The 13,429-nt window shown below is 40.0% G+C and overlaps 1 protein-coding gene across 1 annotated transcript in view; it reads right to left on the bottom strand.

The window, feature by feature from the left end:
- The window catches only part of LOC121534820, a 38,423-nt gene that overhangs the window by 7,118 nt on the left and 17,876 nt on the right, over window positions 1–13,429 (bottom strand). The window contains exons 5-7 of the mRNA XM_045206127.1: window positions 7,528–7,815; window positions 7,154–7,228; window positions 6,674–6,954 (exon numbers count right to left, since the gene is read on the bottom strand). Coding sequence (XP_045062062.1) covers window positions 6,674–6,954; window positions 7,154–7,228; window positions 7,528–7,815 — 644 coding nt within the window. The remainder of the gene's footprint in view (window positions 1–6,673; window positions 6,955–7,153; window positions 7,229–7,527; window positions 7,816–13,429) is intronic.

Below are 13,429 nucleotides of genomic sequence, written 5' to 3'. Positions count from 1 at the left end.
GAAAATGAGATGTCTGGAAACTAAGGGTGGAGTGAGGTTCAGGAGGATGGAACTTGAAGATTATTATGATGATGATCAGAGTGATTCAGAAGAGATCATGGGTGGATATGACCCTGTGATCAGATGGAGGTTGGCAAGAGAGGAAAGAAGGGGTGATGGAAGTTGGAAGAAGAAGTAAGAGATTCGATCTCTGATGAAAGTGAAGATGGAGAAAGCGATGAAGATTTGGAGATTAAATGTGCTTCATGTTCAAGAGGATTTTATTCTACAATGACTAGCCCATCAAGTGGATCTGTACAGGAAAAAGGAACACAACCAGAAAGAACAGGACCAAGAAACTCTCAGAAAACTCAATCAAATACAACTGGTGGAGAATAAGAAGGAGAAGAAACAAGCTTTGGTTATGAAGAATCAGTGTGCACCAAATCAACAATCACTGCCACAGCTTCAACTGGACCAGTTCCAACCGCAAGTGTACCAGCCACCAATAGCGGTACCAGTTGTTTCATATCCATAGACAGTTTCTGGACAGACACAGAATTGGAGAGGAAGAGGATGAGAAGGCTTAGGAAGAGGAAGAGGAGGAAGATTTAAGCCATACTTCCAGCAATCTTCAGAAGTGTGTTATAATTGTGGACAGGTTGGTGACTTTGCTGTGAGTGTAATGGGCCTGGAGGAAACACCAGAGGGAATTTCAGAGGAAGATACAGGGACCAGTCAAGATCATCTGGAGGACAGGTGAACCCTTATAGGGGCCTGGAGCAAGGATTCTAGGGGTGCCCAGAAGATCCGAAAGGGGGGTGTCAGCTGGTAGCATCAGGACCGGAAAAAGATCCAACAATTGAGGTGAAAGTAAACAACCGACCATTGGAAGTGATGGTGGATAGCGGAGCTGCTTTTATCTGTGTTGGGCCTGAAGATGTTACACATCTCACTATGTCCAATCAACTAATTAGGACAGGGATTTGAGGTAGTGAAACAGTTGATTCCTCTTATGGAACCAATTGAGCTCTGCTATAAAAATCAGAAAATTACAATACCCATACTGGTATCAGAACATACACCTATTGCATTTTTGGGAAGAGATGCATTGTGTAAGTTGAACTGTACAATAAAATGTACACCAGACGGCTGTCTGGTAGAAGTGACAAAGGAAAAGGTTTACCAGTTGTTGATGATGACAGAGATGGATTCTTCTACAGTATTCTGGATTGGAAATCTCAGTGAAGATTTTTTGAAGCAGGCTAAGATATGGGAGAAAGTTATTGGGGAAAAATATGCCAGATGCGAGGCTTCTGGAATATCCATTTCATTGTATGCTCAAGTATTTTAAGAATGCTGCCCAATCGAACTCAGAGGAATGGTTGAGTCATCAACCAAAGAATGTTCAACTCAGCTCATGTTGAATAATTTTAGGACCACAAGGAGCAGCTATGACGATAAACACAGACGATTATCTGGATAAAGAATTTGAGATTGAGAAGAGTGTGCCACATGTGACCTTGTTGGTTTCTGAAGGCTATGAGCAGAAGCAAATAGGAGAAATGATGACAGAAGCAGAGAAAGCTGTTTTTGTACCGATGAAAGAGAATTTGGGGATTTGGAGGAGTGAAGATCAGCGATTTCTCAAAATAATGATTTTGGCTCAAGGACAAGGAGAGCCATAAGCTGTACGGATGACACATGAATCTATATGCAGTGTGAAGATGGATTAAGACCCTATGAAAGAGGAGATGTTGCAACAAGTTCCAGAATGTTTGTTGTCTTGGGAGAAACCATGAGGGGTTGATAGTAGCGCCTCTAGACCTATTAGGTCTGATGATTTAGGAAGCTATGGGTTAGCTAATGTTGCAAGGGGGGAGGTTAGGAGAAAGATCACAAAGGAGTATGGTTTTGGGAACCATATTTGCTTGAACAGATTGACTATGTCATAGGAAGGTGCACAATCTGTCTGAAAAATTATGTTCGCAGGGGTGTGACTGTTATTCTTGGTTACATTCCTACACCAAGAGGTGCATAGGATGTCCAACTAAGCTAAAATATGCTCAATCGTTTTCCAAGTTTTTGTGTAAAGAAGTCATAAGCAGGTGGGGACTACCCGATCGGAATATCCTCAAATTAGTGGGAGAAGGAATTTGTGGATAAATCAGTGAAATGTTTTTTTAAAAAATTGGGGAAAAGTCAGACCAAAAACTAGGGTTGAAGTAACTCTAGGACAGTCAGCTCAGCTTCAATGTAAGTGTACGAGAGAGAGAGAACAGTGGTGAAGGGACATTTAGAGTTCAGTGGGAAGATAGATATGGTAGGAGTTTAGATCTGTTAGGAGCAGTTGCATTGAGAAAGTATGCGTTGCTGAATGATAAGAGAAGAATGAAGATTGAGGGTGATTGTAGTCTCTATGTGTACAATTCCCAGCAGGATGATCAAGGTGATTATAAATGTATTTTTTATAATCCACAGTTTGAATGTGAGGGATTAGAGTTGGGACTGAGAGTTAATGTAGTGAGACTAGTGGTGATAGATGGAAATACAAGTAAAGAGCTCAAAGCTGTAGGGAAAATAGATGAATCAACAACAATGACATCAACACTTCAGCCTAATACAACAACAGTGAGAAACAATTCAACTCTTTCAACATTGACAGTTATTAAAGCTATAAATGTATCACATTTGATTACAATGGAGCCTTAGACAATCGCTCCAACACCAATTTTAGAAGAAAAGACTGTCATTAGGGTTAGGATGGGTGGTACAGCTCATCTTCCGTGTAGATGTGAGAGAAGGAGTGGGGGTGGTGACATTCCTCCCACGTGGAGAGATAATTATGGAGAAGAAGTGTTGTTATCAGGACCAGAAGTAGAAGCTGTTTCATCTAGTCAAATTAAGTATATTTTGTACAACGATATGAAGTGGAAGAGGGTTATGAGTGATTGCTCACTTATTTTGCGTAATGTTACATGGGAAGATCAGGGAGAATATATGTGTACTTATTTAGAGCCAGTGTTAAAATTTGTTCCGGTTAAGAATGATTGGTTAAAAGGCTATGTAACTCGTAAGTTGACGCTTATGATGGAAGATTTTGTCTGTTGAAGTTTCCACAGTCACCAAAGGAGTTCAGGAGCAGTATATTACAGTAGCCACTCCAACAGTAAATAATACACAGAGGACATCTGTCACTTTGCAACTGGAAATAATTAAGAGTGTTAATACATCAACTAAAGAAACTATTTTAACAGTAACTTTGAAGGAGATTAATGTTACGACGGCAATAATAAATTTAGGAAATGTGACACAGACACCAACAACAACTTTTCTGAAACTAAAGGATGTAGTAAGAGTGACTCAGAAGTTTATGATACGGATGGAGAGTGCTGTGAATGGTAGTAAGGATAGTGTTGAAATAGGAGAGCAGATGGTAGTAGAGAATGATGTAGATTCATCTGAAATAGTGCAGAATACTATCCTGGAGGTAAAGGATGAGTTCTTTAATTTTGATGGAAGACAAGACGATATATCTGATCAATACCGCTCGTTAGGGAAGAGAGAAACTAAATGGAAGGCATATGGATTTGATTCTTCTGTTGTGCAAATTAAAGATGGATGGGCAGGTAGGAATCTATGGTTCCAGCAGTTAACTCATTCTGTAAGATCAGTGAGGAATCTTGAGGGTCCATGTCTGTTGAGAATTCCAGCACCAGGCACATGGGGTTCAATCTTAGAGACGGTGGCTCAATCCTCTATCAAGTATGTGTCAATCTTATGCTTTATCATGGCTGTTGTATCAGCAACAATCATTAACAGATATAATAATGTCGTTGTTGAAGCATTTGTTCAGGCCTAGGTTTAAGTGTTCTTGGTTAAATGAATTACCCTATGTGAATTTGTTAGATCGGAAGGAAAATCAGTTAACAGCGATTCCTGAAGCATTGGAGGTGAAACCCGTGAGGGCTAAGAGTTGTTTTTGTTAAAATAAAACATATGATGGAAAGGGTATGTTTATGGGAATATCAGATTGTGATGATTATATGATGACTTTGGGTATGCATGAACGTAAGGTTAGTAATGAGAAATATAATGTAACTTTTTATGTTCCTTTTAGTAAGAAGAGCAGGACTTTGATGGTGAAAGATCAGCTTTTGCATGGCAATGTGACTATTGGGAATTTTAGAGATATTTGGTGGGGTTTGTGGTGATAAAGCATATATATTCTTACCCTATGGATGGACAGGATGTTGTTACATGTTGACGTTGAAGCTTCCATATGAGGTTTTTACCATTAAAAGAGGGGAAGCACCGGACAGAGATAAATCTGATTCTAGGTCTGGAAATAGGGTGAAAAGGGAAATGAAGAAATGTCATAGTCTGGAAGCCTACCATTGGAGGATAAGTCTAGGAGAGAAGTGGGGACTTGGACCTTTTCCATGGTATGGTGTAAAATTTTTGGCAGATAACATTGATAATATTACCTATACTTTGCAGGGTTTTACAAATGAAACGATAAGAGGGTTTAACATTCTGTCAAATACTCAAAGGAGTATTGATGGATAGATATCAATTTTGAATATCCGATCATTTTTCACGTTTTTACAAATTATTGTAATATTTATTATTTTCTTATGAATCAAAGGGGGGAAATGGAATGTGATTCATTTTATATATCATTTTTATATTATTGTTGATATTCATGTTTTAATTTGCATGTGTTGTTTTGCAAAATATACTGGTTGGTCTTTTCTTTTCTTCCAGAAGCATATGGGGGAATGTGTAGAGGGGATTCAAATACTCAAACATGGACAATATGAATGGACTGGAGGAAGTGGAACAAGGAAGGTGTGGAAATGTTCAGATTCCATCATCAACGTTGCATTGAAAGTCGACACTGTTGAGGAGATGCAGTGTAGTGGACTACATTCCAGTGTCTGCAATGATAAATAGACATATTTGCATGTGTAATACATAATTTGTGTCATATTCTTTCTGTATAAATTTTTGAAGAATGATATTTTCTGTTGTTGGGTACATGTGGGGATCTCAGATGTTTTTGTTTATTTCGTGGATGCTTAGGGATATTGGGTCTAGGCAGGGACAGAGAGAATCCACAGGAGGGTCCGATGGGTCGACCAGCCTGAATGTGGATATTTTTGATTGTATTTTGTTTTCTGAGGCTTTCATGTGTATTCAATTGCATCATAGTTTAAAATGCATTGATAAAGATTTATGAATTGATCTGGAGTACTTAGGTGGTTGCCTGGGGCAGAGGGGCCGTGAGAGAATTTTACTTTCTTGATTGATTGATGGATATTTAGAAAGAAAGCTGCCAGACAGGTTTTTCGCTCTCACACTCCATAAAGATTTGTTCATATTTCATAGAAATGTATTTACACTCCATAAAGATTTCTTCATATTTCATAGAAATGTATTTACTCTCCATACATTTTGGTTTATTGCTAAAGTTACTCAATAAGAGAAATTGTTATTTGTCATAATCCTATTCTTTTTGTTTTCGAGACTTAATTAGTCTCGAAGGGGGGAAATATGTAGTGTCTAAACAATTTATGACTTTGCTGACGTTTGCAAATGGTGTGTTAGAGGAAGTTGACTCAGCTTGTGGAAGCATCTGGAAAGCATTACTATAGGGGCCCCCTAAAACAGAGGAAGTCTGTTATGTGGCGTCCTGGGATTGGTCTGTGGGGGAAAACCACCCATATCAGGTTACATAAGATATATATACCATGGTTGAAACAAAGGACGGGGAGGACCAACATATTAGAGATTGGGTTGGTTGTTATCCGGATTTTCTGCAGAAATCTGTAAATTGACGCTGAAAGTGAAGATGTAATAAACTATTATAATCAAGACAGTGTCAGCGGATTTCTTGTCATCACAGCATCTCAGCATCGTTATCTCGACACTACATGTACATTGTAGGGTTGATGCAATCATTATTTGTTAACAATACTACTCTATTCATGTTATACTGCATTATGAAGAAAAAAAATGAAATTAATAATTAATCTAGACATGAATTTAGGGTTAGGGTTAGGTTTAGGGTTATGGCTAAGGTTAGCATTGATCTGGGGTGTGGACATGAAGCTCGCGTTAGGCTAGGGTTCTGGCTAGGACAGAAGGGTTTAGGGCACTATTCAATCAGATCCACTTTAGCCAATATCCACATAGCGGTTGTTTTGTGTGTGTCAGAGGTGGAACTGCGTTAGGGCCGTCAAACAACACAGGCAGAGTTGAATATCTCTCTCTGTTGCTATGTTTCAGTCTTGCTGATTGGAGAACATTTTGTAACTCAACCTACTGCCAAAGACTGGGTTAGGGTTAGAATTGTAATTCATAACCTATCATACAAAATTGATGATGGACATCCACAAATTAATACATACCATATGAAATATAACATATCATACTAAATGGATTGTCTTGGATTTACGTACAGAATAATATGAAATGCTCTCAGACCAGGTTAGGGTTTGTGACAACGATCAAGAGCAGCTGCTCCTTTGACATCTACAACGCAGTTACACCTCTGACACAGCAAGTGCTTGTTCTGATTGAATCTAGGCCTCAGTGTTTTGGACAAATTAATTAATGTGCCTGTTGATAATTTTCTCCCCTCAATCAGATGTTCTAGGTTTTTGTACAGTGTGTCTGGGTTTCCTGTCACTGTGGGCCTCAGAGCACAGTAGTACAGAGCAGAGTCTGTCACCTCAGCAGAGGAGATCTCCAGATCCACACGTTTGGCCTTTTTATCATGATTTAGGGTGAACCCTGGTGTATAATCCACATACTCCATAACCACTAACTGTGGTGCTGATTTGGGATGTTGCCGATACCATAGAAGATTGTCACCAGAAGAGGTGTAGTTACAAGAGAGAGAAACTCTGTCCCTTTCTGAAGCCACTTCTACATCAGTATAGGGTGTTAATACCTGTTCAGAACTGAGACCTGTAAAATATAATATTATATATTATAGATAATACTTTATAACCACATATAAGATTGAATTAATTCCAAATCAGTGTAATTATGAAAATAACTTTAAAAAAATGAAATGCTCCTGCACCATCTATATAATCTTTGAGTTGAAAAATAAATACACCTTAACATAATCACACTCAGTTTCAATGAAAATGTCATTACTTACCTATCAAGTCAAAGAACAGTAAAAGTGAACAGAACAACATTGTAGATGGCAGGATGTGTAGAAAAGCACCATCTGCTGATGAAAAGCACAGCATCAACTGGCTATGATCTTCATGGTAGTATCATGTCTTATCTTGAGGATTCATAATCTGATCCTGAGTTTTATAGTTTTAGCTCCTCCTACTGACAATGCTAAAACAAAAACTTTTTATATATACATTTAATAGCAGTTTACAAATTATTTTTGCATTAAATATTCCACTGTGGTCAAACAAAATACATTCGATGCATGTAAATATATAACTAACTGACAGGTCTCTATTCTGCTGAGTGCTGTAGTCAGTGAGTTATGTGTCACTGTGGGCTATACATTACAGTAGTACAGAGCTGAGTCTCTCACTTCAACAGAGGAGATCTCCAGATCTACACAGTTCTTATCTTTGTTCAGTTTAACAGTGAGGTGAGGGTATGGAGGTTTAGCTCTCACTACAGTCCTAGAGGCATGGTGGATGAAGAGGAGGAATTGGGGAGCTGATCCTGGATACTGTTTATACCACAGTACACTGTATGCTGAGGAGTAGTTGCAGGAAAGCTGAACATTACTACCCTCCTCTCCATACACTTCATGTTGGTTTGGCTGGATGGTCTGCTGAAAACTGTCACCTACAAATGTAAAGAGGTGATGGATAAATTATAAGGACGATGTATTTGAAATGAGGAAAGATCTTGGTATTTACTCTCAAATCCAATAATTCTGATATACTATACATTAGCCTAAAACATGTAGTTAAAAGAATGACAGGAATACATTTTAGCAGAAGCTCTTATCCAGAGCAACTTACAGTTAGTGAGTGCATACATTATTTTTTTATTTTTTCATACTGGCCCCCCGTGGGAATTGAACCCACAACCATGGCTGAGTTACATCCCTGCCGGCCATTCCCTCCCCTACCCTGGGCCAATTGTGCACTGCCCCATGGGTCTCCCGGTCGCGGCCGGCTACGAAGGTGCCTGGATTCAAACCAGGATCTCTAGTGGCACAGCTAGCACTGCGATGCAGTGCCTTAGACCACTGTGCCACTCGGGTAGCCAAGTACAGCGGGGAAAGAAAGTATTTAGTCAGCCATCAATTGTGCAAGTTCTCCCACATAAAAAGATGAGAGAGGCCTGTAATTTTCATCATAGGTACACGTCAACTATGACAGACAAAATGAGATTTTTTTTCCCAGAAAATCACATTGTAGGATTTTTAATGAATTTATTTGCAAATTATGGTGGAAAATAAGTATTTGGTCAATAACAAAAGTTTCTCAATACATTGTTATATACCATTTGTTGGCAATGACACAGGTCAAACGTTTTCTGTAAGTCTTCACAAGGTTTTCACACACTGTTGCTGGTATTTTGGCCCATTCCTCCATGCAGATCTCCTCTAGAGCAGTGATGTTTTGGGGCTGTCGCTGGGCAACACGGACTTTCAACTACCTCCAAAGATTTTCTATGGGGTTGAGATCTGGAGACTGCCTAGGCCACTCCAGGACCTTGAAATGCTTCTTATGAAGCCACTCCTTCGTTGCCCGGGCGGTGTGTTTGGGATCATTGTCATGCTGAAAGACCCAGCCACATTTCATCTTCAATGCCCTTGCTGATGGAAGGAGGTTTTCACTCAAAATCTCACGATACATGGCCCCATTCATTCTTTCCTTTACACGGATCAGTCGTCCTGGTCCCTTTGCAGAAAAACAGCCCCAAAGCATGATGTTTCCACCCCCATGCTTCACAGTAGGTATGGTGTTCTTTGGATGCAACTCAGCATTCTTTGTCCTCCAAACACGACGAGTTGAGTTTTTACCATAAAGTTATATTTTGGTTTCATCTGACCATATGACATTCTCCCAATCCTCTTCTGGATCATCCAAATGCACTCTAGCAAACTTCAGACGGGCCTGGACATGTACTGGCTTAAGCAGGGGGACACGTCTGGCACTGCAGGATTTGAGTCCCTGGCGGCGAAGTGTGTTACTGATGGTAGGCTTTGTTACTTTGGTCCCAGCTCTCTGCAGGTCATTCACTAGGTCCCCCCGTGTGGTTCTGGGATTTTTGCTCACCGTTCTTGTGATCATTTTGACCCCACGGGGTGAGATCTTGCGTGGAGCCCCAGATCGAGGGAGATTATCAGTGGTCTTGTATGTCTTCCATTTCCTAATAATTGCTCCCACAGTTGATTTCTTCAAACCAAGCTGCTTACCTATTGCAGATTCAGTCTTCCCAGCCTGGTGCAGGTCTACAATTTTGTTTCTGGTGTCCTTTGACAGCTCTTTGGTCTTGGCCATAGTGGAGTTTGGAGTGTGACTGTTTGAGGTTGTGGACAGGTGTCTTTTATACTGATAACAAGTTCAAACAGGTGCCATTAATACAGGTAAGGAGTGGAGGACAGAGGAGCCTCTTAAAGAAGAAGTTACAGGTCTGTGAGAGCCAGAAATCTTGCTTGTTTGTAGGTGACCAAATACTTATTTTCCACCATAATTTGCAAATAAATTCATTAAAAATCCTACAATGTGATTTTCTGGAAAAAAAATTCTCATTTTGTCTGTCATAGTTGACGTGTACCTATGATGAAAATTACAGGCCTCTCTCATATTTTTAAGTGGGAGAACATGCACAATTGGTGGCTGACTATCATGAGCTGTCAGGTTTTTGTACAGTGTTTCTGGGTTTCCTGTCACTGTGGGCCTCAGAGCACAGTAGTACAGAGCAGAGTCTGTTACATCAGTAGAGGAGATCTCCAGATCCACACGGGTTCTCTCTTTATTCAGATTAACAGACAGTCGAGGGTATGGAGGAGTAGCGTTCACTACAGAGGGGCTTGATGAGACTGTAGTGAGAAGTAGGAATTTGGGAGCTGATCTGGGATACTGTCGATACCATTGGAGGTTGTATGGTGAACCAGAGTAGTTGCAAGACAGTGTAACAAAGCCTCCTTCATCACCATGCATTATCTTTGTGGTTGGTTGAACTTCATCCTGGTAACTGCCACCTGAAAAATATATTGAATCTGAGCACTGGATTCTGTTCATGTTTAAGGTATTTGAACAAATCCATCTCCACAATCATTATTTACTAACATTGTCAATGGATTTTGACGTTTCGAACTGCAGCTCACTATCAGTGTTACTCTTTCATTTTGAACCTTGTTTAAACAGTGGCTATAATGAACATTGAGAAAACTCACCAACAAGTGCAGAAATGAATAAAAGTGGATAGAGGAACATGATGGTTGAAGTTCAGCAGCGCTATCAGTAACACTAAGGTACCACTCCGCTGTGGCAGACTAAAATGCCATCCTCCTGTGGTTTGCTTAGCTTAGCTCCTCCTCTTGAATAGATAGCAGTGTTTTTACAGTGTTGGCAGGTTTCCTGTCACTGTGGACTCCAGAGCACAGTAGTACAGAGCAGAGTCTGTCACTTCAGCAGATCCACAAAGGTCTTATCTTTGTTCAGTTTACCAGAGAAATGAGAGTCAAGAGAATCAGCTCTATATCCAGTCACAGTGGAGTGCAGGATGAGCAGAAGATATTGGGGAGCTGATCCTGGATACTGTTTATACCACAGTACACTGTATGATGAGGAGTAGTTGCAGGAAAGATGAACATTACTACCCTCCTCTCCATACACTTCATGTTGGTTTGGCTCGATAGTCTGCTCGTAACTGCCTCCTGCAAATGGGAAGAGATTAACGTTGAGTAATTTTTTTATTGAAATAAAAATGTATTTTTATTTTCAAAACAGAAAACATGACACTATTTGAAAGCCAAAACTGACCTATTACTGATAACATAATAATTGACCAGATTAACAACATGGCTGGCGTTGGAAGTCAAACTGACTAATATCTCAACAGAACCTGATTATTCCAAACCAACTTAATCTGCAATTTTTTCTGTTGATAATTTCTGCTTAGTTTACCTACAAGCTCCACCCCAAAGTACAGTTGCTCTAAAGATGCTCAATCTCTCCTCTCCTCTCCTCTCTCCTCTCCTCTCTCCTCTCCTCTCCTCTCCTCTCCTCTCCTCTCCTCTCCTCTCCTCTCCTGTCACTGTTGGCCTCAGAGCACATTAGTACAGATCAGAGTCTGTCACTTCAGTAGAGGAGATCTCCAGATCCACACAGGTTCTCTCCTTGTTCAGTGTAACAGACAGTCGAAAGTATTGTGGATCACCTTTCACTTCATATGACTTACTGGTAGTTGTTACGAGGTAAAGGAATTGGATACCTGATCCAGAGTACTGTCTGTACCACAGCAGACTATCTGCTATTACTGTATAGTTACAGGAGAGCTTAACTCTGCTACCCTCTAAATAATTCTCCTCAGGGCTGGTTGGAGTAATATCATCCTCTGAAGTATCACCTGTGGCAGAGAAGAAAATATGCATGAGACTAAATATGAAAACCTCTTATTTTATATTTGAAGCAGCCCAATATTTACCAATGAATGAAAACCAGAGTGTGGAAACGACTTTACATAAAACCTTAATTACCAACAAGTTCTGAAAACTGTAAGATTGAAGTGAGCAACATCATGGGCTATGTGACAGAATGCAGCTAGGAAAGAGGGCTTACTAAACTGATATGTGATATGCAGTTTACTGTGATCTGCAGGGTGTGATATGTGATATGTTCTGTATGGCTGCTGTCTGTCTGCCCTGCAACTACCTCCACTGTCAGGAGGAGGAGCCACCTGCTCAGAGAAATAGAGGTTTGTGTATTGTTGAGGTGAGGCCCTCTACAGAAGATAGGGAGTTATACTGTATATCTTGTTGATTTAAATGGTGTTGATTGGGGTGAAGAAGGACTGATAATGTGAACTTCTTTAAGCGTTCAGGTGTTGTAATCCTGAATTTGAACTGACAGATAATAATTATATCTGAAACAGTTCACAACAAGGATTGTTATCCCCTGATTCTGTACAGTTATTATACAGTGTGTTTGGGTTTCCTGTCACTGTGGGCCTCAGAGCACAGTAGTACAGATCAGAGTCTGTCACTTCAGCAGAGGAGATCTTCAGATCAACACGTTCAGCCACTTTGTCAACGTTAACTGACAGTCGAAGATACTAGAGTCTGCAGTAACTATTGTCTCAGCAGATGCTGATTACACTGAGATGAGGAGGAGCAATTGTGGAGCAGATGTGGGATATTGGTAATACTATAAGACACTGCCTCCACCAGATACTGTGTAGTTGCAGGAAAGCTTGACACTGCCACCATGTATCACATCCTCCTCAAGACTGTTGGAGAAAAAACAGGAAGAAAAATGCATTTTCATATGATTTGGTTTCCATATTCATATATTTTCTAATTTGTATATAATACAAGTTTCCCCCGTTATCCTAAATGTGTTTTTGCTTTACTCTAACAGTTGTTACCACAATAATCTAATTTACAGACCCTCTACTGCCTGATAATGAACTGTGGTCAAGAAATAACTAACAAGCTCATCTAAAACAAGTCATTTATCAGTGTAGTAGTTTTTGTACATCCTCTCAGAGACTCTGTATCACTGGGTGTCCTTCAGGGCACAGTTGTAGAGAGCTGTGTCTGCCAGAGTTACTTGTTTTATCATGAGTGTAGTTGACGTTTGGGATGATGTAGATTCATATCGATGATTAGAGATATGGTCAACACTATTTGCTCTGGCACCTTTATACAGTAGGTACTGAGGTGCCTGGTTAGTATATTTTTGGTATGAGTAAAGGTAGATGATACTGCTGCTTGTTTCATATGTACAGCTCAGAGACACTGATGATCCCTCAGTGGGGGTGAACTCCTCCTTGTTAGGAGTCACACTATCTCCAGATACCATTCCTGCAGAGGAAAAATAGATAATAAAGCTGATTGAAAACTCATGCTTATTTTTCACATTTAAATGACTTTACTTCATCAAAATATGTTTTACTACCAATACCATAATTGAATAATCTGAATATAAGGATGGAAGGAGTTAGGTATTGCTTAGGTATTGTTTACCTGTAGTCATAATCAGACTGATCAATAAACTGATTGATTTCTCCATCTTCAGACTGATGTTTGCATGCATTCACTCAGCTCTCAGCCCTGTGTAGCTCAGTTGGTAGAGCATGGTGTTTGCAACGCCAGGGTTGTGGGTTCGATTCCCACGGGGGGCCAGTATGAAAAATGTATGCACTCACTGTAAGTCACTCTGGATAAGAGCGTCTGCTAAATGACTAAAATGTGAAGTTCATTCTCCTCTGAAATGTT

This window comes from Coregonus clupeaformis, chromosome 21 (assembly GCF_020615455.1).
Source record: "Coregonus clupeaformis isolate EN_2021a chromosome 21, ASM2061545v1, whole genome shotgun sequence".
Classification (NCBI taxonomy): domain Eukaryota; kingdom Metazoa; phylum Chordata; class Actinopteri; order Salmoniformes; family Salmonidae; genus Coregonus; species Coregonus clupeaformis.
The sequence above is the reverse complement of the archived record's forward strand: the minus strand, read 5'-3'. Positions and strand labels throughout refer to the sequence as shown.